At 42.3% G+C, this 26,177-nt stretch overlaps 2 protein-coding genes across 7 annotated transcripts in view; both read left to right on the forward strand.

Moving 5' to 3' along the window:
• The window catches only part of LOC144513436 (NLR family CARD domain-containing protein 3-like), a 49,669-nt gene that overhangs the window by 4,330 nt on the left and 19,162 nt on the right, over positions 1 to 26,177 (forward strand). For 2 of the 6 annotated variants that reach the window (XM_078244510.1, XM_078244512.1), the window contains exons 3-7: positions 1,798 to 1,944; positions 2,193 to 2,290; positions 3,608 to 5,405; positions 10,923 to 11,096; positions 20,642 to 20,815. In XM_078244510.1, coding sequence (XP_078100636.1) covers positions 1,798 to 1,944; positions 2,193 to 2,290; positions 3,608 to 5,405; positions 10,923 to 11,096; positions 20,642 to 20,815 — 2,391 coding nt within the window. Of the gene's footprint in view, positions 1 to 1,797; positions 1,945 to 2,192; positions 2,291 to 3,607; positions 5,406 to 5,827; positions 7,625 to 9,264; positions 9,390 to 10,922; positions 11,097 to 20,641; positions 20,816 to 21,692; positions 21,867 to 26,177 lie in introns of those variants that run through there. The other 4 variants (XM_078244514.1, XR_013501128.1, XM_078244511.1 and 1 more) reach the window with 4 other exon arrangements.
• Positions 21,892 to 25,537, forward strand: LOC144513439 (uncharacterized). The gene is made up of 3 exons (XM_078244518.1): positions 21,892 to 23,200; positions 23,561 to 23,655; positions 25,161 to 25,537. Exons 1-3 carry the CDS (start codon positions 23,191 to 23,193, stop codon positions 25,404 to 25,406), a joined length of 351 nt encoding a protein of 116 aa, XP_078100644.1. The 5' UTR covers positions 21,892 to 23,190; the 3' UTR covers positions 25,407 to 25,537.

Here is a 26,177-nt window from a genome sequence, read left to right on the forward strand (position 1 = left end):
CCCGTTTGAAAGCCATTATGTCTCTCTCTCTCTCATGGGGGGTCCAAATTCTGTGGGTGGTCAAAGCAAAGAAAGGGGAGGTAACCTTTCCCCTTATGACGTCATAAAGGGAAGATTCCTGATTGGCCCATCTGAGCTTTCATTTCCTCAAAGGCAGAGCAGGATACCCAGGGCTCGGTTTACACCTATCACCATTTCTAGCCACTGGGGGACCATAGGCAGGCTGGGGGAGCTCATATTAATGTTAAAAAACCTCATAAAGTGACATTTTCATGCCATGGGACCTTAAAAGAAATGCCAATAAACCAGAGCATGTTTTCCTCGAATGATATGTGGAGGAGGGTCTGGCAAAAGCGAAACTATACTCCAACGAACTCGTACAGATGTTAATGGTGCTTCATTTTGAACATTGTGATTTTTTTGTTGACGCGCGTTGCAACTTCCATGTTTCATCATGAAAGAGAAACTTGTTGTAACTTGCATGTACATTGTCGGCTCTCCCCTGAATCTTTCATATAAGACACCTACATGGGTCTCAGGCTTGGGTGTGGTAAATTGGCTCAATAACCCATATGAATCATGTCCAGACTTACAAAAAAGCCTCTTGGAGCCATACCCTAAACCCAGAGATGCTCACAAGTCTCTGAGCTTGAGTCCAAGTCAAGTCTCAAGTGTCTGGTGGTTATAATGGGTGTTGTATCACCTGCTGCGATCCATCCAGGCTGCTCAGAACACTGCCTAGCGTTATATAAGGAATTCAAAGCATCCATCCATCCATCCATCTTCATCCGCTTATCCGGGGTCGGGTCACGGGGGTAGCAGCTCCAGCAGGGGACCCCAAACTTCCCTTTCCCGGGCCACATTAACCAGCTCCGACTGGGGGATCCCGAGGCGTTCCCAGGCCAGGTTAGAGATATAATCCCTCCACCTAGTCCTGGGTCTTCCCCGAGGCCTCCTCCCAGCTGGACGTCCCTCCACCTAGTCCTGGGTCCTCCCCGGGGCCTCCTCCCAGCTGGACGTCCCACCCAGTCCTGACTCTGAGGCCTCCTCCCAGCTGGACGTCCCTCCACCTAGTCCTGGGTCTCCCCCGAGGCCTCCTCCCAGCTGGACGTGCCTGGAACACCTCCCTAGGGAGGCGCCCAGGGGGCATCCTTACCAGATGCCCGAACCACCTCAACTGGCTCCTTTCGACGTGAAGGAGCAGCGGCTCTACTCCGAGCTCCTCACGGATAACTGAGCTTCTCACCCTATCTCTAAGGGAGACGCCAGCTACCCTCCTGAGGAAACCCATTTCGGCCGCTTGTACCCTGGATCTTGTTCTTTCGGTCATGACCCAGTCTTCATGACCATAGGTGAGGGTAGGAACAAAAACTGACCGGTAGATTGAGAGCTTTGCCTTCTGGCTCAGCTCTCTTTTCGTCCAACGGTGCGATAAATTGAATGTAATACCCTCACCTGCTGTGCCGATTCTCCGACCAATCTCGAAGAATTCAAAGCATGTAATATGTTATTCTGACTCATTCATCTTCTTTGAACTTCTGCATTATGTTATTTTCATTGCAGGCTGGGATATACATACATAAAGTAAGGATGTGAGAAATAATCAGGAACATGTTGCAATTCACAACAGGGAGAGAAAATGTAAAGAAAACTGTTGGCAGGAGATACTGTGTAAAAAAAGACTAAAGCTCTGAAAAGTGGTGACTCTGAACTCAGAATATTTTCTCAGTCTTGCCTGTGACTCTTGAACAAATGTGTTTCTTTTAAATTCTGCTCACCGACTGTTTTCCCTCTCAGACTGACTTCAGATCAGAAGATGAATGGTTTGGAGGAAGAGGAGGACGGAGCAGAGTCTGAAGTATCTGGCTGTCTGTCTATGAAGAGTGACCAGTCCAGAGATCCTCCTCTGACCTTCAGTAATGAACCTGGACCCTCAGACACAAAGTAAGACAGCTGCTACTATCTCATTTAATGACTCAGTTTCAGTTTTTCCTGCTGATGTCATGTATTTGTTGATGTTGTGTTTGTATATTACATTTATATACATTCTATTACATGCTGGTCTTCCTCAATATTCAGACCACTTCTAACCTCTGTGGAAACCTAACTGACTCTGGACAGTTTGGGCAAAGCTTGATATGTTTCAACAACAATCAACAAATATTTTTAGTGATGAAGAAATGTCTTCACAGAAAGAGGAAGAGGAGTGATGTTTCTGAGGAGGAGCAGCCGTCCAGAACCAGAACCAGAGCTGGACTGCAGACAGCCAATCAGAGCAGCTCTGAACACAGTAAGTCTGTCCGTCTGTCTGCTGATGTCTTCATGTCTGAACACACCACTGGTTGTTGGGATACAGAGACATTTGTTGTGACATCTAACATTATAAATAGTACAGTTTTTACATGTGTTGTGTACAGCACAGACATTTAATATTAGGGGGGGGGGGATTGAAATGAAGGACAGAGTGGCTTATGCGCTACTAGGTACTGAAATTTGGCACCGATTGTTTTAACGTGAATCGGTTCTCGGTAATACTGACATAATTCAATTGGTACCCTAAAAACTACCAAACTTTGTACCCAATCCTAATTTTAAGTCCAACTCAACTAGTGTTAGGCTCTTGTTTTGACCCAGAACTCAGAGACAGGCAACACGAACACAGAGGAGCAGTTAAAGAGTATTATTACAATCAGGAAATGTGCAGAGAGGAATAGTACAGATTGAATGGCTCCTGGTCGGCACTGAGGATGGAGGGAGGCGGACTGGAGTGTGGTCAGGCAGACCTGAGACTCGACGTAGGGTGGCGAAGGGAGTCCAGTCTTCACTCACCCAGGTGGTCAGTACGAGGGAGCAAAGAGAGCTGAGTGGCGAGGCGAGCAGCGACGAGAGCTGAGTGGCGAGGAGAGCAAGCAGGTCACAGTAGGGGAGCAGCAGGTAGGTAGCAGGTTCAGAACGGGATCTGAGTTGAGAAAAAATGTTAACGGGAGCACAAAGCAGTAATCAACACTGAGCAAGAATGCAGGGAACCTAGGAGCGAAATCACTAGTTGTAAATTCAGAGCCAAGTTACCACTAGTATGGCTGTAATGAAGTGGCGCTGAAGAGGTGAAAAGCCCGGGTAGATAAACTGCTAGGTTGATTAGTGGAATGTGCTGCAGCTGAGCTGGAACAGAGCAGGAGAGAGTGGCCACGCCCCTTGACCTAGATCCTTTTGGACACACCTCTTGCCACAACAGGTGAGGACAAACACACAGACAACAAACACAGGGAAAAAGGGAGAGGATAACAGGCAGGACAGGGAAACAGACACAGACCCATAACAACTAGTGTTAATTTTTCATTTAGTCTTAGTCTTGTGCCGTATGTCCTTGTTAGTTTTAGTCATATTTATTCATTCACATATCTTTTTTTGTTAGTCAAGATTTAGTCGACTAAAAGTCTTGTCATTTTAATCAAAAGAGAACTAAGTACCAAGTTCAGTACCAAATTCTAACTGAAATTTAACTGCATGTTTTAATATTAATACAATAATAAAGTAATAAAAATAATCACCAGATTTTCAGCTTTTCTCTTTCTTGTTCTGTCTCTCACCTTTGTCCTTTTTTTAGTGGATGTTGGTCGTCAGAAACATAAGATCAGGCTGAAGGGGACATTTGAACGTGTGACTGAAGGAGCTGAAACAGGAAGTAGAACCCTCCTCAACAGGATCTACACTGTCCTCTACATCATAGACGGACAGAGTGAAGAGGTTAATACCCAACATGAGGTGTGGCAGCTCGAGGCAGCTTCCAAGATGAAGACCCTCCACGACTCTCCAATCAAGTGCTGCAACATCTTTAAAGCCTCACCTGGCCAACAGAAACCCATCAGAGTCGTTCTGACGAGCGGCGTCGCTGGCGTTGGAAAAACCTTCTCAGTGCAGAAGTTCTGTCTGGACTGGGCCGAGGGTTTGGAAAACCAAGATATCAGTCTGGTGATTCCTCTTTCCTTCAGGGAGTTGAACTTGATCAAAGATGAGCAGTACAGTCTTCTGGAGCTGCTCCGTGTTTTCCATCCAACATTACAGGAGGTCCCAGCAGAGCAGCTCGCTGGCTCTAAAGTCCTCTTCATCTTTGACGGCCTGGATGAAAGCAGACTTTCTCTGGATTTCAACAAGAGGAAGGCTGTTTCTGATGTCACACAGAAGTCATCAGTCAACGTGCTGTTGACAAACCTCATCCAGGGGAAGTTGCTTCCCTCAGCTCTCGTCTGGATAACTTCCCGACCTGCAGCAGCCAATCAGATCCCTCCTGCGTGTGTTGACAGGGTAACAGAAGTACAAGGCTTCACTGACCCCCAGAAGGAGGAGTACTTCAGGAAGAGAGTCAGTGATGAAGAGATGTCCAGCAGAATCATCTCCCACATCAAGACATCCAGGAGCCTCCACATCATGTGTCTGATCCCAGTCTTCTGCTGGATCACTGCTACAGTTCTGGACCACATGTTGACTACAGACCAGAGAGCAGAGCTGCCCAAGACCCTGACTGACATGTACTCACACTTCCTGCTGGTTCAGACAAAGAGGAAGAAGCTCAAGTACGCTGAGGGACATGAGACGAGTCCACAGGAGCTGACGGAGGCTGACAAGGAAGTTCTTCTGAAGCTGGGGAGGCTGGCGTTTGAACAGCTGGAGAAAGGAAACATCATGTTCTACCAAGAAGACCTGGAGCGCTGTGGTCTGGATGTCAGAGAGGCCTCGCTGTACTCAGGAGTTTGTACAGAGATCCTCAAAAGAGAGAGTGTGATCTTCCAGAAAACAGTCTACTGCTTCGTTCATCTCAGCGTTCAGGAGTTTCTGGCTGCAGTCTACCTGTTCCACTGTTACACCAACAGGAACACACAGGTACTCAAGGATTTCCTGGGAGAAGACTGGGACAAGAAGGAAGATGATGACCATTACTCATCCCTGGATGTCTTCCTGAAGAGAGCCATGAAGAAATCCCTTGAATGTAAAAATGGCCACCTGGACCTGTTTGCCCGCTTCCTTCATGGCCTCTCTCTGGCGTCCAACCAGAGACTCTTAGGAGGCCTGGTGGGTCAGACAGACAACAGTCCAGAAATCATCCAGAGAGCCATCAACAACCTGAAGAAGACGAACACTTATGGGTTCTCTCCTGACAGAAGCATCAACATCTTCCACTGTCTGACAGAGATGAACGACCAGTCAGTCAATCAGAAGATCCAAGAGTTCCTGAAGTCAGAGAACAGATCAGAGAAGAAACTCTCTGAGATCCACTGCTCAGCTCTGGCCTACATGCTGCAGATGTCAGAGGAGGTTCTGGATGAGTTGGACCTGGAGAAGTACAACACATCATTGGGGGGACGACGGAGACTGATTCCAGCTGTGAGGAACTGCAGAAAGGCTCGGTAAGTCCAGATGTGATTATCATTTTCAATCAGTGTGAAGCTGAGGCCATCAGTATTAGAGTAAACATGAGAATGAGACGATGATGATCTTTGTGTTTGTATCTAAAGTATCTTCTGTCATCATTTAATCACAACAGACAGCCTTTTTACAGTGTATACAGAGTCAGCAGTGTGTTACTATAATGTGTCTATTTTATATACAGACATTTATTATTTGTGATCTGCTGAACTAACATCACATGAAGTTTAAGCTTTTTCATTACATATATTTAGTCACCATATTGTAAGGCAGTTTAAGCTGTTCATAAGCCTATAAGCATAGTCTTGTATTTTGTTTTAATTTTTCCGAGCCAAGTGTTAAGTCAGTGAATGCAACGCAGCTATCTAGATAACGTTTTACCATCGCGAGACTTGTCTTTCAGTTGTACTAGTTGTACGGCACTCATGGCTCCCTGCATAGACACTGCTAAAACGCTGTCTGTGCCAGAGCTAGAGGCCAAAACAACGCAGTGTGTCATCCAGAACAACATCAGCTGTGATTGTAAACTAACCTGTTACCGGAGCCAAGTAAAGTTCGTAAAAGAAGATCCCTTATCGTGTGTCTCAATATACCCACGCACCTCCATCCCGCCGGAAGGTAAAGCACGACAACTGGTGTCAGAAGTGGGATCTTCTGCAAAATGTCTGTGAGTGAATCCAATCAAAAACAATATATCCAGATGCATCCTGAGCTAACTAACAACTTAAAGCTAAGCTACAACTCGTCACGGCTGTGTAAAAAGAGAAAAGAGATCAGGAAGAAAACAGTGGTGAAGTTGCCGCAACATCGCCTTGCACAACTTCTGTCCGTACATTTCACAATAAGAGCACAATGGGAAGTGCCCAACAAAGTAAAACAAATAAAGCAAAATAATTACTGAGGAACTACAAGGTGGTACAGCAGGGCCTGCAGAGGCAGAAACAGCTCCCAAATGGTTACAAGCTGTGTTGGAAAATCAAAATCAACAAACAAAACATCTTCAATTGATGTTGGCCCCTGTCCTTTCACACATAACAAGACAATCACCTGCACAACAAACCCCACCATCACTCTATACTGCCAAAGGGGGAGAGGACATAATCTCAATGTATTCTACAAGAGAAAGGCATGCACCTGATCCAAGTGCCCCTTTTGATATGACTGCTAGATCAAGAGATCTCGAAGCTCGGGCCCATCAAGGTGGACTACAACTCCTGAACCTGACAGCAGACGCAGAGAGATTAGAGACTCTGAGCATGAAATCCAACACACGCTTGTCTACCATGATGAAAGGAGACAAAATAATCCTGGAGCCTATTACAACACGTTGCCCAGAACCCCAGAGGCCTGAATTAGACACATTTGATGGAAAATGAGGATTGGGACTCTTTTTCTGATGCCGTTTGAACGTCAAGCCAGGAAATATGGGTGGAGTGCCATAGAACGAGTGGACAGGCTGCATGAGTGTTTAAGAGGAGCTGCAGTGCAGTACGTCTGCTCGCTACCAGAGCGCACACGGGAAGATTATGTTCTCCTGGTAGAACAACTCACTCAACACTTTGGGAAAAAAGACACCCCAACCACAATAAGGAGGAAGCTTGGAGAACTCCGACAAGGACGAGAGACATCAGCTGAGTTTGCAGAGGAGGTGAGATGCCTTATCACACTTGCATATCCAGGAGTAGATCTCCAGCTGCAGGACCAACTAGCAACTGATGCTTTCCTCAAAGGCTTATGAAACCAAAAGGTGGCTTATGAAGTCATGAATTGTGACCCAGGCTCCCTCGTTGAGGCACAAAAGTTTGTGGAGGCCCATGAGCATAACTTCAAAGCTACTGTGGGCCGTGACAATGAAATAAAGAACAGAGCAAGACGCATCTCATGGGTTGATGAAGGAGACGTGTCAAACAAATGCTATCCTATAGTGTTGGAGACCTGGTGTTTGTCAAAGACGACATGAAAAAGAAAGGACTAAGCCCAAAGCTCCAAGCACTATGGAAGGGCCCCCTGATTGTTGCAGCACGCTGTGGTCCTGTACGAGATCCAAGACCCCAAACACAGCACAGTAATGCATCATGACAGACTCAAGCCCTGTGACAGTGAAGTAATACCAGTCTGGGTTTCACACCAAAGAAGTAAAATGCTGCAGCAGTGCCAAGACCCAGACCTCTAACCAAATGAAGAGGACGTTCCCCTGGTGCCAATGCTGCCACTGCCAGGTGATCCAGGCGAGGTGTCCGAGTCCAAGGGTCCGAACGAGGCGTCCCAGTCCAAGGGTCCGAGCGAGGCGTCCCAGTCCAAGGGTCCGAGCGAGGCGTCCCAGTCCAAGGGGTCCGAACGAGGCGTCCCAGTCCAAGGGTCCGAACGAGGTGTCCGAGTCCAAGGGTCCGAACGAGGCGTCCCAGTCCAAGGGTCCGAGCGAGGCGTCCCAGTCCAAGGGTCCGAGCGAGGCGTCCCAGTCCAAGGGTCCGGGGTGCCAGCCAGGAAGAGGACGAGGTGATACAGACTCCTCGGAAAAGACTCTTAAAACATCTAGTGGTCACATAGTAAATAGACCAGAGAGATTCAGACATTAGTTATTAAGCTAAAAGTTGTGAGTTGACCGTTAAACGTCTACACTTAAGACTAATCTAAGCGCTAGAAGCCAAAACAACGCAGTGTATCATCCAGAACAACATCAGCTGTGATTGTAAACTAACCCGTTACCGGACCCAAGTAAAGTTCATAAAAGAAGATCCCTTGTCGTGTGTCTCAATATACCCACGCACCTCCATCCCACCGGAAGGTAAAGCACAAAAATATTTTATGAGCAGTTTCTGAACTATTTCATTTTAAGGGTGGTTCTGTTGATTTTCACAATTCATCATTAAGGCTGCTTTAAATAATAGATTTTTCCGATTAAAATTGTTTTACATTTGAATGATCCAATATCGATAGATAAAATCCAGAATGGGTTTCTGTCCGTATCATATGAAACTAGAAGACCTAAGGAATCCACTGGTATCAACTATGTCATGCTAGCTGTCGGGGAGGTTAGACAACGCTGCAAAGTTACAGGATATTAGAGATGCACCGATTACAATTTTTAGGCCGATTCCGATTTCATATTTTCTAACACACAAATATTTATTTTCTATCTTTTCTTTAATAGAAAATTTTACATTTTGCGTAGCACATTTTTTGAATATATAATCAATCACTATAAAACAGAACTATATAAATGACTCCTGGTGGGAAATTCACACACATCTAAAGTGCGATGTTATGGAAGAACCATTTCCTTCTTTTCACATCAACATCCAACTAAACAAATGTGATATATTTAGCAAACTAAACTTCTATGTATGAAAACAGGTAATGGCAATAAAATAATATATAAATAACAAATAAAAATAAAATAAATGCCCTTGCAGTATAAAGATATTTCTCAAAACTCACACACAGGCCTGTTTGAACATCAACAGTAACGTTACCTGAAAACAGCGTGTAGTTCCTTTTTTAGCAGGTTTGCTTTGTGTGTCATTGTGCATAAATATGAACACTACCGTTGCTGTCAACGGGCTTGTCTCCTAACGTTAGCTACCGACGGTTAGCTCGGAACAATCCAGCAAATAGACGGTACCCTAGAGTGCCGTTACCTGAAACAGATGGTTTAACGTCACCGCTCATTTTACACACAGTTTAGCAACAAAACTAAACACTGAGGGAATATTACTACGTTTTTAATGTTTGTTTTGAGCGGTATGCACCCCCACTAACCTAGAAAGCGTTTTAAACAGTAACGTTAGTATTTAGTATTTAGTATTAGTATTTTTCTATTTTCTTTTTTGTCTCCTACAGCGGCCAGCTGGCGTAAGAGGCAGAGGGACCACAGCGTTTGCTAACGTTAGCTTCTTGTCTCATCTGGGGTCTGATAAACAGTAAATTCAACAAAGTCAGTGTGCCCAACGCTATTTTCCGATAACGTGAGTGCGGTTTTGATGTTCCAGTTTTTCAGCCTCAGAGAGGAGAAAGGGCAGCTGACTGTTCGCCTGAGATCAGTAGAGCAGACGGCTCTGCCTAGCCGTGTATAATTACGCCTTTATGACATTTCATAAACAGCTGATTGAGCGGCAGTGCGCCGCTGCTACATGCATATAGTAGAAACCCTGCATGTGCACGTGTGGTGCTGATGTTGCGCAATGTAAGTCATGCGGCGCCCGAGTGAATTTGACCGGCATAAAATCGGCATATGTCAGACTGACCGGCAGGTCGCCGGTCATGGCCGATGACATGAAAATCGGCCAATTCCGGTCACCGGCTGGTCAATCGGTGCATCTCTACAGGATACATTTTGGAGAGAGAAAAACAGGCATGGCCATTTTAAAAGGAAATCTGAATAAAATGTCTCTATACTCTCTGACTGTAGAGTCTGTAGAGCTGCACTTTGTTGTGTTCATGTAGAATAAAAAGTACATGAATATAACTGCTTTAATGTAAACATTGAGACTTTAATAATAGAGGTATTTAAGTCCCGCCCCCACCGGAGAGGAAAAGATCTCTCTGCTCTCGGTTGACTTGTATTGTGTGAAGGTTTCCTCCTCTTTATTCCGTCTGCTAGAAAACAACAGAAATATGCCTAAAAGCTGCTGTGTGCTGATATTCACTACCAAAAGGCTTAGTAATAAGTAAGTAAGTAAATAAGCTGCCAACCCGAAAAACTGAGCTTTTAAGAAAACAAAAGTGGATACAGACAATGAGGAATCAGCAGAGAGAATGGGAAGACTGTAGGATCCCACAGCACCATCACACCAACCTAACGATATGTCCGACATTATGTGTGTTAGCTTAACTTACAGATAGAAGCGACGAGTTGGTTTCCCCTCCGGTGGGCGTGGCTTTAAGAGTATGATGTGATGTGCTCTGTCTCTATGCGGCAGGATAGAGGGAAACTTGTACAACTGTATTATCTCTTTCATTTCCAAGCTAAATTAGTTTTGCAACTGAAAAAGCTTGTCCCATTTCTTCTGTTTTTGCATCTGGTCACCCTAAAATTCAAACTGTCAGACAACATGTTACTTTTCCATTTCAGTAACATTAAAGACAAGATTGGCAGAGAAAATAGCAGCACACATTAGCGCTGTGTTTTTTTATTGAATGTGTGTATTTATCTCCTGATTTACTGAGACATCAGCTGATCACACAGTCAGCTGCTGGGACGACCTCCAGGTTCGTTCTACCAGTGAAGGAGAGCTCAGCATGTTAACTTCAGTGGTGGGATTTTATCTTCCTCAAGCTCAGAGAAGAAGTGATATTGTAGTTTTACTAAAATGCAAGTCTGCAGTCTTAATTTTTCAATTTAAAAAAATCCAGAATGGATCTCTGTCTGTATGGAATGGGCATTTGGAAAACTTCCCGTGACCTCTCACCTCAACATATTTAAATGTAACATCAGATCCTTGTGAATGTGCTTTGTGATTTGATTATATTTTAAATGTTTTTATTATCTGTCATCACAGACTTTCTGGCTGTTATCTCTCTGAGATTGACTGTGGAGTCGTGGCCTCAGCGCTGAAGTCCAACCCCTCCCATCTGAGAGAGCTCGACCTGAGTAACAACATCCTGAAGGATTCAGGAGTGGAGCGTCTGTGTGCTGGACTGCAGAGTCCAAACTGTAGACTGGAGACTCTCAGGTCAGTTCATGTATTGTGCTCACATACAGTGTGTAACTCACTAGGGCTGTTGGAACAAATTCCAAAAGTCAAATATAATTCAAATAGTAAAAAAACTATTCCATTTAAATGTTGATATTACTATTCGAATGTGATTCTTCCACTTCATATATCACCTTCTAACAGCTGTATTCTCAGTAACGAGATAATCTGCCAGAAAGAGGTTGTAGTAACGTTAGTGACAGCACCATTGACCGTTATCAATGCCATTAGCATTGTGGCTAACACTTTTGTTACTTAGTATATGACAAATCGTTTCGGCTGTGCTGATGATGTCATTCTGCTAACCGAGCACAGTTAGCCTTTACAACAGAGCCACTTCAATACACAGATCTCTATTGATTTATGTTTGTCGCTGTGTGCTCGTGGTGGAAAATGAATGTAAACAAAGCGGAATTCCAGAAATGCAATGTGCCATGACCGAGGTCCCCTTCAAGGCCAGGCTGATGTTGGAAGTCAGAACGTGTAACAACCACATGCTTATAGTGGAATTGACGATGCATAAGCCTGAGTAGTGTAGTAAATATTAACTAGAACTGCAAGCAGTTATGACGGGGTCCAAGCCTCCCGGCGCCAGTCGCCCCCGACACCAGTTGCCCTCGACGACCCGGGGAGGGCGCAAAAGCAGAACCCAAAGCGGAACCCAAAGCGGAACCCAAAGCGGAACCCAAAGCGGAACAGTGGGGAGGTAGACGTTAGAAATATCGAGAGAGGTGTGAGCCACAAGGTCTGTGGTAGAGGGAGCCATGAAAATCAATTGTTGCTCCCATCCCATTCCAAGCCCACGAAAATACTCCTGTCATATCCCGATAACATGACTCCCTATTTTGTCTAAAGTTATCAGACTCTGTTGCCCCCCTGTAGTGGCTAACAGACAGCAAGCATGTTGAGATATGTCTGTTTCTCTCTGCCGTTGTGGTTTTTCACATAGAACCGGGCTGGTTAAAGTTAACTTAACTGACGTTATAGAGTTCCCCCACAAACAAGCACTAAACTTACCTAAATGTCAGCTATCGTAGCTAACGTTAGGCTGTGACAGCCAACGGCAGAGAGAACCATACTTACTTACTTTCTGATTGGGAGCTCCAGGTGAAGTCATGAAAGCCGTTGCTATAGATGTAACGTTACGGTAAAGCCGTGCATGGAGATGAGGTGCTCTGTTTTTCTGTGCTGGTGTCAGTACCCGATCCGTAACGCCTGTAAGAGCCGTTCTGCGCGTGCGCACAATTCAGCACATGTGCAGAAACTCAACGTGTTTTACGACACTGCCTGATCAGTTCTACACTTGCGCGAACACCAAATTTCACAGCTCTATGCACGCGTTGGCGTAAGGATGTTTGGACATTTCTTGTTACCAGAAGAAAACATTAGACAGTGACAGTAGACTGTTATGATGGCAGAGATGAAGTTTACAAGGTGTTCGCTGGAGTTGCCTAAAGTATCTGTTAATGATATACGGAGGGTCGTCCGGCCATCCAGTACGACACCACGTAGCAAATTAAATAGAGATCTCTGTGAGAGACCAGCTAACTCCTAGCTAACTATTATGTAGCTCAATGCCGGACATTTCACCCCAAATTCCGGTCACTTTACTGTATTTGTATTTGTTTAGTATTTGGTTTAGAAGCCTTTATTGGTGATTTTTTACGGTACAAAGTCAAGCTACATAGCAGAGCATATATAGCTAGCTATATATGCTCAATACACACAATACACACAATACACAATCAGACATGTTTCAGCAGGAATGTGACCCGGAATTGGGGAGAATTTAACATTGCCAGCTAAGATGACATGTTTACTGCCGTTAGCATGTAGCTACTATAGTATTTACTGCCGTTAGCATGTAGCTACTATAGTGTTGACTGCCGTTAGCATGTAGCTACTATAGTGTTTACTGCCGTTAGCATGTAGCTACTATAGTGTTTACTGCCGTTAGCATGTAGCTACTATAGTGTTTAATGCCGTTAGCATGTAGCTACTATAGTGTTGACTGCCGGTAGCATGTAGCTACTATAGTGTTGACTGCTGTTAGCATGTAGCTACTATAGTGTTGACTGCCGTTAGCATGTAGCTACTGTAGTGTTTACTGCCATTAGCATGTAGCTACTGTAGTGTTTACTGCCGTTAGCATGTAGCTACTGTAGTGTTTACTGCCGTTAGCATGTAGCTACTGTAGTGTTTACTGCCGTTAGCATGTAGCTACTGTAGTGTTTACTGCCGTTAGCATGTAGCTGCTATAGTGTTGACTGCCGTTAGCATGTAGCTACTATAGTGGTATACAGCAGTGGTGTCATCCCGTCTTCAAAAGGACACTTATGTACGTTTACACTTCATCATTAATAATAGACAGTTTATGGTTATTGGTCAAGACGAAGTATTAAAAGTAAAAACATTAACATAAACAACACAACAACGACGTCGCTACACGGTTTTGGATCAGTGACAAGTCTCGATTGTTTGTAGCTATGACTATTGTATAATAAAGATTTAATAAAAAAGTTGTGATGTTTGGTCGTAAAGTGTTTCAACGCATCCGTGTCACAAATCTCACAGGGACATCGTTAGTTTTCTACTACGTAATTATACGCAGAACGGATCGTACAGGCGGTACGGATCGGGTACTGACGGCTGGTCGGCATTCATCTTCTTCTCCAGCTTTTAGCAGCAGACTAGACTAGACTAGGTGTATACTGCCCTCGTCAGGTGCGGAAAGAGAGGCAAATTGGCTATTTTGGTCTTTTGCGGGGCTATAGCTGGAAATTCACTACAGAGGTCTGTGTGGATGCAGAGACGGAGCCAGGAGTGGTGGGACTGCATGATGAATAGCTTCACAGAGACACAGTTTATTCAAAACTTTCGGATGCCTAGTCAAGTTTTTAATTTTACTGTTTGTGTCTTGGGCATTACTCCCACCAGCACATCATTGTGACAAATTTCGATGTAGATTGAAGTAAAAGTCACATAACATCTGTTAAAAAAAAATCAAACCTGGGTCTGATTCAGGACTACATATGGAAGTGGTCTAAATCAGATTTGAAAAAATCTGATCTGGGCAAAATTTGAATGTTCACACTACTTCTGAAGAAGTCTGACCTGGTCACTTTGGGCCACTCTGGTCTGATTTGGGCCACTTTTGCCTGCAGTCTGAGCGTAGCCTATAGCGCTCCCTAAAGGCCGATCTTTGCCAGATTTGGTACAGAGCCTCAGAACATCATGCCAAATGAGCATCACAAGTTTCATGTCGATAGCAATTACTACGGCAGATACATTGCAATCGCAAATGTCCCATTTGCATGCATTGAGTCATTGGCCGAAACACATAAATGTTGATTATAGCGCCCCCTAATGGTCGATCTTCGTTAAATTTGGTACAGAGCCTTGGAGTGGGATGTCAAACAATAATAGCTGATAGCATTTAATTTGGCCGAGATAAGATGAAGTTTGTGTTTGGTAGCTAGCTAGGAACTTTTTCTTGGTCGTAAAATGTGCAGACTTTAACTTTTGAAAATTGTTTTAATAACTTTTGACCCATTGTACATCTACCCTGTAAATTTAAAGTTGCTCACATTAGTGTAAGTGGTGAATCCAAATGTGGGACCCATAGACCACACCCACTTTGACCAATCAGTACCTTACTATAGGGGTGGCCTCAGCCCTAGATGGTACCCTCCAAATATTGTAAAAATCAGATGAGCCGTTCATGAGATATAAACTTTTTGTACTTGTAGCGCCCCCTAGTTGCCAATCTTCGTAAAATGTGTGGAGGACCTCCAGAGGGTCAAGGCAAACAAGAATCTAAAGTTCCACATTGATAGCATTAATTTTGGTCCAGATGTGACAAAGTTGGTATTTTCCGATATCTTTTTGTCAGGTCGGTCTGTCTATGCTACCTGCCAAGTTTCGTGCAGATCGGTCACACGGTCTAGGAAGAGAACTGAAAACTGAGACACATGAGAGAGACACATCTATATATAAATAATTAAAAGCTCACAGACACAGTCTTAACTCAAACTGAGAAACGTGATATATGTGATATTTCCAAATGCAGGTGTTTTAATTATGTTTTGTCGTGTTTTATCTGTGACCAACGACACTTTAAAACGTGTACGATGATTCCTGTCCAACCCGTTCTCACTCCCAACTTGTAAAATACTGACACTTGATCAGTGTCTCTCAGCGTCAGATACTGACACAAAAATCCCCCTTTAGCGTCTGTATGGAACGCACCGGGCAGACCAGCAGCTTGACAGGGTAGCTGGTAGATGATGTAGTATAAAGAGTGAATACTGTAGCGAACATATGATACGATCATATAAGCGAAGTATGAAAGCCCAAAAAGCCGCATATGGAGTTTGGTTGTGGTGGTGGATGGGTCAAACAGCACAGGACTTTCACCCAGGAGACCGGGGTTCATGTCAGTTCTTGTACCTGAAACTTACATTTTGTAACCCCATCCTCCATCTTTTCCTAAACCTAACTGTCCCGTTCTTGTGCCTCATGTCAGTTAACGCTTGTGTTTTCCTCCCGTCGACCATGCACTTGTTGTCCTCCCAGGTCAAAATTGACCCGGTCTGTTTTGCCAGTTTATAAAGCAAGAAGTATAAATCATCACCCAATTCTGTGTTACATTTTCTTAGCCAACTTCTTTCCAACCTATAAGCACTAGTTTTACACTCATTTTCTTTTTATATATGGTCAAAAATATGAGTTAAAAAAAGCTGAAATTATGAATTGAACAGTTGAGATCAACGGGAACATATGTTGATGGTTATCACAGACTGGTATAAGTCAAAGTTTAGTCAGGATACTGTTTTGAAACAATTTCAATTTTTTTAATGGCAGCCAATAATCACCCTTGTTGTCCTCCCGGGTCAAAATGACCCGGTCTGTTTTGGCGATTAATAAAGCATGAAGTATAAATTATCACTCAGTTCTATTTTAAACCTTCTCAACAACTCCATGCCAGCTCATTACCACTAGTTTTACACTTAATTTTTGGAATTTATGGTGAATTAACTTCATTTACATGAAACAATACTTAATTTTTGGGGTAAAATAAGCAAGAATTATGAATTATTTTGATTATAGTTAAGATCAGATGAACCTATGTTGGTGGATAATCACTGACTGATATATGTCAGTGATTAATCAGGATATGGTTTTGAAACCATTTTATTATTTGTAATGGCAGCCAATAATCCCACTTGGTGTCTTTCTGGGTAAAAATGGACTTGGTCTGCTTTTCTTGTTTATAAAGCATAGACATTCATAATTAATCACTAAAGTCTGTGTTACCACTTTTATTCAACTTCATTCCAGTTCATCTCAACTAGTTTTACACTTATTATTTTCTATTTATGGTGAACAGACCTCATTTACATGAAATTATACCTACTTTCTGAGTAAAATGAGTTGAGATCATTAGTTGTGTTTGGATTAATGGCTGGTATGTGACAATTATTATATTCCCAGGTTAAAATGAACTGATGCAATTGTATTCACAAACAAAGGAGAGCTACCAAAACGGAAAAAAATAATTTACAGAAAATTGTCTTGTCTCCATTTAGGAAAAGACACATCAAAGGTGTTATAACAACAAGATTACAAAGCTGCAGTTTGAAGTTGTGTATGTATGTTTGTATTTGTGTGTATGTGTGTGTGTGTGTGTGTGTGTGTGTGTGTGTGTGTGTGTGTGTGTGTGTGTGCATGTGTGATATATTGCAGGTCTCAGCTGTTTGTGTGTGTGTTTTTGTGTGTGCGTGTGTGTGTGTGTGGGCACGCATGTGCATGCATGCATGTGCACGTTTGCATGTACATGTGTGTCCGTGTGTGTGCGTGTTCATCTGCTGAAAAGAACAGTAGTGTGATCCACTATGCAACGTGTGTGTGTGTGTGTGTGTGTGTGTGTGTGTGTGTGTGTGTGTGTGGGCATGTGTGTGTGCATGTGTGTGTGTGTTTGTGTGTGTGCGTGCGTGCATGTTCATGTGCTGAAAAGCACAATAGTGTGATCTTTTGCAGGTCTCAGCTACTGTGTGTGTGTGTGTGTGTGTGTGTGTGTATGTGTGTGTGTATGTGTGTCTTCATCTCCTGAAAATCATGATGATCCATTGCCCAATTTCAGTATGTTGTGTTTGTGTGTATGTGTGTGTGAATGCATGTGCACACACACACGTGTACATGTGCATGTTTGTTGTCCATGTGTGTGTGTGTGTGTGTGTGTGTGTGTGTGTGTGTGTGTGTGTGTTTGGGTGCATTTCCATGTGCTGGAAAGCACAATAATAAGATCAATTACATGAGTTAGTTCTCAGCTGCTGTTTGTATGAATCTGTATGTTTGTGGGGGTGTGTGTGTGTGTGTGTGCATGTGTGTGTGGGTGTTTGTGTGTCTCCGTATGTGCATTCATGTATGTGTGTGTATGTTCATCTGTTGTTGAGCTCAAAAGTGCCCCATTGCACCACTGGGTCAAAATTGACCCGGGAAGACCACAAATGCTATAAAATTAAATAACCCAAAATTCAATGAAAGTAGTGATCGTTAATATTACTTCTGAAGAACGTCATTGGGAACCACCCATGTTATTTTTGTTTGTTAATTTGTTAATTTGGTTGAAAGAAACCCATATTTCTGATAAAGAAACTTTGAAAACGGTAATATTTGACCCGAAGACAACACAAGGGTTAAACATAATTCCCGACCCAGAATGTCAAATAGTGACGCCAAGGGTCCCTGCCAAGCGTGTCTAAATATGAAGCTAAAGGAGACTTTTTGCATCAATAACAAACGCCAAAGGCACCTGACCAAGCGTTGCTTTCTGACGTGATGGTGAGAGTGAAGCATATTTCCAAATGCAAGTGTTTAAAGTATGTTGTGTCTGATCTGTGACCAGCAACACTTTAACATCTGTACGATGCTCCCTGTCCAAACGTTCTCACTCCCAACTCGTAAAATACTGACGCTTGGTCACCAAAGATCTTTTTCTAAACCTAACTGTCCTGTTCTTGTGCCCCGTGTCAGTTAAACATACATTATTCAGATTGTGGAACTGCAGTTTGTCAGATATCAGCTAGTAAATTTAGTCTGCAGTCAGAAAAGACTAGTGTTTGTTAAAGAAACACTGTAGAAAATGTCCACTGTTAGATGTTTACAAGGTCATAAACGACATCACAGCAGCCATTGACAAAAAGCAAAAAAATTACTGTGCAGCCGTCTACATTGATCTGTCCAAGGCCTTTAACTCGGTTAATCATATTCTTATCGACAGACTCAACAACCTTGGGTTCTCTCATGACTGCCTCGCGTGGTTCAACAACTATTTTTCTGATAGGGTCCAGTGCGTTAAATCTGAAGGCATGCTGTCTGGACCTATGGATGTCACTATGGGGGTGCCACAAGGTTCAATTCTCAGGCCGACTCTTTTCTCCATATACATTAATGATGTGGATCTTTCTGTCGGGAACTCTCAAACCCACCTCTATGCAGACGACACCATCCTATATACATCTGGCCCCTCTTTGGATACTGTGCTTTCAAACCTCCAGGAGAACTTCAATACCATTCAGCACTCCTTCCAAAACCTCAAACTACTGCTAAACTCTGGCAAAACCAAGTTCATGTTTTTCAATCGATTACTACCCACCCCTACCTATCCCATTAGCATTACCACGCTCAGTGGATTGGAATTAGAAAATGTGGCGATGTACAAATACTTAGGTGTCTGGTTAGACAGTTTCCTCTCCTTTCAGCAACACATGAACCACCTTCAATCTTAAGTTTAGTCTAGGATCGGTCTCCTATTCTGCAACAGTGCCTCTTTCACTCACGCTGCCAAACTCACCTTGGTGAAAATAACAATTTTACCAATACATGATATCAGTGACGTCATTTACAGAACTGCCTCAAACTCTCTCCTGAAAAAACTGGATGTTCTCTATCACAGTGCCATACGTTTTGTGACCAGAGCCCCTTATAACACCCACCACTGCAACCTCTATGCATTAGTTGGCTGGCCCTCGTTACACACTCAACGCTTAATTCACTGCTACTAACTCATTTACAAGTCCTTACTAGGCAAAGCCCCGCTGTACCTAAGCTCACTGGTCACAATAGCCTCACCCACCCGCAGCCTTCGCTCAAGCAGTTACATCTCCTTGGTCACCCCAAAAGCCCACACCTCCTTTGGCCGCCACTCCTTCCATTTCTCATCTGCAAATGAATGGAACGAACTACAAAAAACCCTGAAACTCAAAGCCCTTATCCCACAAACTGCCTTCAAATCACATCTGTCTGAGCTCCTGTCTGATCACTGCACGTGCTGTTATTCTTTCATTCATCTTTCACCCACTTTTTTTGCACACCCTTACCCCATTATTCTTGTCACGCCCAATTGTGTATTTGCACAGATGCACATCTTCATTGCTATCATATTCTGTTCTTGCTTTTTTTGCACCTTTCATCTGCCCTGATATGCTCAACTGTTTTTTTCTTTTCTTCCCACCTTTAAATCACACAATTTTGTTACACTCTGCTGATCTACATCACTATCTAGACCACAATTCTGCACTAAATGTATATCGACTCTTTACCACATTTCAGCATTTTAGATAGTATGTCAATTCATATTAACATTGAATCTTTCAACATTTATACAGTCTGTCTATTCATGCAGATTGTGTTATCACTGACCTACATCACTAACTAGACCACAACTTGCATTAACTATATATTGACTCTTCACTACATCTCAGCAGTGTTATATACTGTATATTGTGTTATTACTTTATCACTTTCACATATCCTCCGACTTACTTACACCTCCCGTTGCGCCGGCTTTGTAATGCCTACTTAAAATGCACTTTATGTGGCCTTTTGTATTGTTTTCTTGTATTTTATTGTATGTGAAACTGTTTGTTGTCTTGCACGCTTATGCTTTTCTTGGCCAGGTCATCGTTGCAAATGAGAATATGTTCTCAATGGCCTACCTGGTTAAATAAAGGTTAAATAAAAAAATAAAAAAATGTTGGTAAATGGTCACATCTGTACACAGAAGATTCTCTGAACCAATATTGGTTTTAAATGGATGTTTACTAGCTCAAGTAGAAATATTTCTTTGGTTTCAATTAATTTCAAAGTGTTTTCACAAATAATGTCTGATCAAAGATATTGACCCTTCAGAAAACAGACATACACACACATACACACACACACACACACACACAGACACACACACACAGACACACACACACACACACACACACACACACACACACACACACACACACACACACACACACACACACACATACACCCCCCCCATACACACACACAGAAACATAAACACACAGAGACACACACACACACACACACACACACACACACACACTCGTACAGATGGACACAGAGAGACCAAAGTATATTTCCAAATGCAGCTGTTTAAAGGATCAGTATAGTATTGATTGAATTAGAAATTGTTTTTTTTTAATCATTGTCATTTATTCTTTATTCAGATTGCATCACTGCAGGTTGTCAGAGATCAGCTGTGCTTCTCTGGTCTCAGCGCTGAAGTCCAACCCCTCCCATCTGAGAGAGCTGGACCTGAGTAACAATGAACTGCAGGATTCAGATGTGAAGCAGCTGTGTGGTTTTCTGGAGAGTCCAGACTGTAGACTGGAGACTCTGAGGTCAGTTCACTGACTCTGTTACTATTATTGATCTAATACGTTTAATTAACAACTGAAACTAATTTATGAACATATAAACACAACACAACACATTATTAACATAACTTGCATATATAAAGTTCTAAAAGTTATAAAATTCTACATTCTGAACCTTCATCTCTGAACAGATTATTGATTTGAATGATTTCAAACAGGAGGATTATCTTCTAAGGTTACATCATTTACTCTTCATTCAGATGGTGGAACTGCAGTTTGTCAGATATCAGCTGTTCTTCTCTGGTCTCAGCTCTGATTAATTAACAACTGAAACTAATTTATGTACAAACATAACTTAAACCATGAAGTTGTAAATGTTCTTTTTGTTCATATTTTCATGTTTCTTGTAGTAAATTTAGTCTGCAGTTACAAGAGACTTGTGTTTGTTAAAGAAACTGTAGAAAATGTCCACTGTTAGTTGTTAAAGTAAATTCATTGTTGGTAAATGGTCACATCTGTATTCAGAAGATCTTCTGAACTAATATCGGTTTTAAATGGATCAAGTTTACTTGCTGAAGTAGAAATATTTCTTTTGTTTCTGTTAAATTCCAAAGGTTTTCACAAATAATGTCTGATCAATGATCCTTCAGAATACACATAAACACACACACACACAGACACAGAAACACACACGTAAACACACAAACTCACACACGCACAGTGACACACACACATACACACAGAATCACACATATCCACACACACACAGACACACACACAGCCATGTAGATGAACACAGAGAGACCAAAGGACATTTCCAAATGCAGCTGTTTAAAGGATCAATATAGTATTGATTGGATTAGAAATGTATTTTTATCATCATCATTTATTCTTTATTCAGATTGGAGCATTGCAGTTTGTCAGAGATCAGCTGTGAATCTCTGGTCTCAGCGCTGACGTCCAACCCCTCCCATCTGAGAGAACTGGACCTGAGTCTCAACAAGCTGCAGGATTCAGGAGTGAAGCAGCTGTGTGGTTTTCTGGAGAGTCCACACTGTAGACTGGAGACTCTGAGGTCAGTTCACTGACTCTGTTACTATTAGAGATCTAATATGTTTAATTAACAACTGAAACTAATGTATGTACAAACATGCACATGTACAAACATAAATTAATCCATGAAGTTTTAAATGTTTTTATTCATATTTTCATGGTTCTTGTATTAAATTTAGTCTGCAATAACACAAAACTAGTGATGTTAAAGAAACTGTAGAAAATGTCCACTGTTAGTTGTTAGTGGTTTCTGTTAACTCCAAAGTGTTTTCACAAATAATGTCTGATTAATGATCCTTCAGAATACACACAAACAGACACACACACAGACACACACACACACACACACACACACACACACACACACACATACACACACATACACACACACACACACACACACACACACATACACACACATACACACACACACACACACACACACACACACACACACACAGAAGACAAGCTGATAACTCAGTCTACGTTCTCACCGCAAGTCTTAATTCTTAATTCGGATTTGTTGCTCAGATCCGATTTTTTTGTTTGTCTGATCACATGACCTTTTAAAACGTGGCCTATATCAGATTCCAGTGTGAACTGTTTGCGGTTTCGAACTGACCCGCATGCGCATGGCAAAAGAACAATAACAATGACATCAGATGCAGCATGCTGTTGCACTAAAATTAGGGAGGAAGCATTTTCGCTTTTATTTCAAAATGTTTGTGTAATGGCAGCCGTAACATTAATGAGCAGATGCTGAAGAGAAGAACGAAGAGTAAGGGAGATAAATTCACTATTTTGGCCTTTTGCGGGGTTATCCCTGCAAATTCACTACTACAGAGGTCTGTGTGGATGCACAGACGAAGCCAGGAGTGGTGGGACTGCATTGTGAATAGCTTCACAGAGACGTTTATTCAAAACTTTCGGATGTCGAGGGCAACTTTTGATTATCTCTGTCAGAGCCTCTCCTCAAGACTCCACTCAATTTAGGCGATGCATCTCTGTGCGTAAACGTGTCGGAATTGGGCTGTATTGGCTCGCAATGGGGGCCCGTTACCACATGCTGGCTAACCTGTTTGGCATTGCCAAGTCCTCTGTGTGCGCGATTGTGCACACATTTTGCAAGACCGTGCGTCAAGTCCTCATGCCCGAGTTCATGAAACTGCCCAAAGGAGATGCCCTCCGGAAGGTCCTACAAGGCTTCCAAATGAGGTGTGGTTTTCCACAGTGCACTGGAGCAATTGACGGGAGTCATAACTCCATCATTGCCCCAGAAGAAAATCACATTGACTACTTCAATCGCAAAGGATGGCATTCGGTCCTTCTGCAGGGAGTTGAAGATCATGAGTTCTGGTAAGCCTACTACAATTATGAAATAATCTCTCCCCTGTAATTTCTTTACTGTACTAGTGCTAGCGATCACTGAGTGAAAAGTCTGATTTAGGTTTATAAAATTAATAGTTAAATAATGCTGCTTTGTCATACAATTATGTGGTATGGCTTGTCGGTAGGCCTACTGGTATTAAAATATGATAGCCCCTCTGTGTTTATAGTAACCATCTGTTTGTTTTGTTTTGACAATCCCCTACTAATCATTTCACAATTAGTCCACATATTTACTGAAATGTGCAGTAATAACTGATTTGTGTTTCTTTTCATAATTATTTACATGAACAAAATGATAAAATAACACATTACATGTCGCCGTAACAGGTTTACCTAAATTTACACGGGATGGCCTGGAAGCCAGGGTTCTTAGGAATTCCTGTGTCTTTGCAATGGCAGAGAGAGGGGAGCTTTTTCCACCAGTAAGTTTTTCTATCACTATCATGCACACATACACACACACACACACACATACACACACACACACATACACACACACACACACACACACACACATACACACACACACACACACACACACACACACACACACACACACACACACACAGACACACACACACACACACACACACACACACACACACACACACACACACACACACACACACATACACACACACACACACACACACACACACAGACACACACATACACACACACAGACAGACAGACAGACACACACACACACACACACACACACACACACACACACACAGACAGACAGACAGACACACACACACACAGACACACACACACACACACACATACACACACATACACACATACACACACACACACACACACACACACACACACACACACACACACACACACACACACACACACACACACACACACACACACACACACACACACACACACACACACACACACACACACACACACACACACACACACACACACACACACACACACACACACACACACACACAAATAGTAATATTGCAGTTTTGTTACAACATATAAAGGACAGTAAAATGTTTAGCCATTACTCGCTCAATAAGATAAAAAAGAACGACAGTTAGTGAAATAAATCATTTCTAAATATTATATACTGTCTAATACTGGCTATGCCTTGTTGTAAATAGAGCGAAAGAGAGCTGTGCCTGAATCAACTATTGTCATGGAGTTATAGGCAGGACAATGGTGAGTCACTCCTTAGCACTAGCTAGGCCTTGAGTTCGCTAGCATCCATGCTAATCGGTGCTAATAGCGCCAAGCTAACGGGTTAGCTAAGGTGCTGTATTCATATGCTAATAGGGTAATTAGCCACAAAAGACTAGCGGACTAGCTACTGCATATTGCCTGTGGAAAGGCTAATGAGACTATTGGTTCTGGAAAGTAATGTTGCTTTTCAACACTATTGCTAGCTGTGGGTATTTTGTTGAATGAATGTTAGTACAAGTTGTGAGTTTAATTGTTTAACTGGAGTTTATGGTGAAGTAACTAACTTAAAGAGGCTACTTTTTAGTGCATTTAGTGATAAATAAGCACGCATGTCTGAATGCCTCTAGATTACAACACTGTAGCTTAAGTTATGGGAAAATAATACAATTTGAGAGATATTTACATGCAATTCATGCAATTATATTAAGAATAGTGTTAATGTTACTAAGGTTCCATACAACTTGAATTAGAAATGTATTTTTTGTATAAAGGTTGCCTATTAATATAGCCTAAATGTGCTTTTGATACCTGAAAGGGATTTATATACTTTTGATACCTAAGAGAAGAAATGTAAGAACGGTCGTACAACCTGAATAGAGGTTTAGATATTTCAGTATGAGTTCACTGAAATATCACCTCATTGTATTTCCAGTGTAGCCTAACAACTGATGTTACTACTGAATAGTAATTGAGAGAACTGATGTGGTCTTATCTACAGGTGGAGGAGGTGGAGGTCCGGTCCAGAGAGGGATACTGGATCACATTGACTCTTCAGATCCCAGAGTCTTCAGGGTTTAGAGATTCCCAGTTCAGTTGGCTGGGTGGCGAGCTACAGGATCCAGACTCTGAACTTAGACCTGTTGCCCTGGACTCCTTCTTCATGGTGGTAGGACCAACAGAAACCAAACTCATATGGGCCCCAACGTTGAACGTCTCTGAACTCTTGTCATCAAGGAACAATTGAGCTCATAGAACTGGAAAGGGTTTCTGTTATGTGCTCACTTCATTATTTTAGTTGTTATGTTTCATACCTGTGTTTATCTGTATATGTGTATGCCATGTTTCTGTGTATATTAATACACTTCTCAAACTTTATCCTGGTTTTCTAGTCTCTTTATTGATGTTCAATTCTCTGGCTCGTAACAATCTAGTTTTCTTCTGGTTCTGGTCCAAATTCACACTGGTTTCAACTACATAACACTACTGTCAACAAAGATTTTTACATCACATGATAATGTGTTAGGAAGGTAATTTGGTGTGCAATGGCACTTCTTAAGACATGTCTTATCCTTCATGATATCTTAATGACAAATCAGAATGGTCCCACTTTACTTGAGGTCAAAGAATGTATTCGTTACACTGTCATAATAGTGTCATGACAGCCAGTTTTGTGAAATATCCTGTCACACATCTATCTGACCAAATGCTAGAATTGGTCTCTAACCTTGACCATCTAATTATAATAATCATTAGGTTAACATTTCATGAATACAAAAACAGGGGGATTTTCTGTTTAATGTCAAGTTGTCATTACAAAGACATCCCAAACAAATTTAATGTCAACTTGTCATGACCAAGACAACTTCTGGTAATGTCACTTTGATTAATGTCAAGTTGTCATAATCAAGACAACTTCTGGTAATGTCACTTTGATTAATGTCAAGTTGTCATAATCAAGACAACTTCTGGTAATGTCACTTTGATTAATGTCAAGTTGTCATAATCAAGACAACTT

The sequence above is a fragment of the Sander vitreus genome, unplaced genomic scaffold (assembly GCF_031162955.1).
Source record: "Sander vitreus isolate 19-12246 unplaced genomic scaffold, sanVit1 ctg250_0, whole genome shotgun sequence".
Classification (NCBI taxonomy): domain Eukaryota; kingdom Metazoa; phylum Chordata; class Actinopteri; order Perciformes; family Percidae; genus Sander; species Sander vitreus.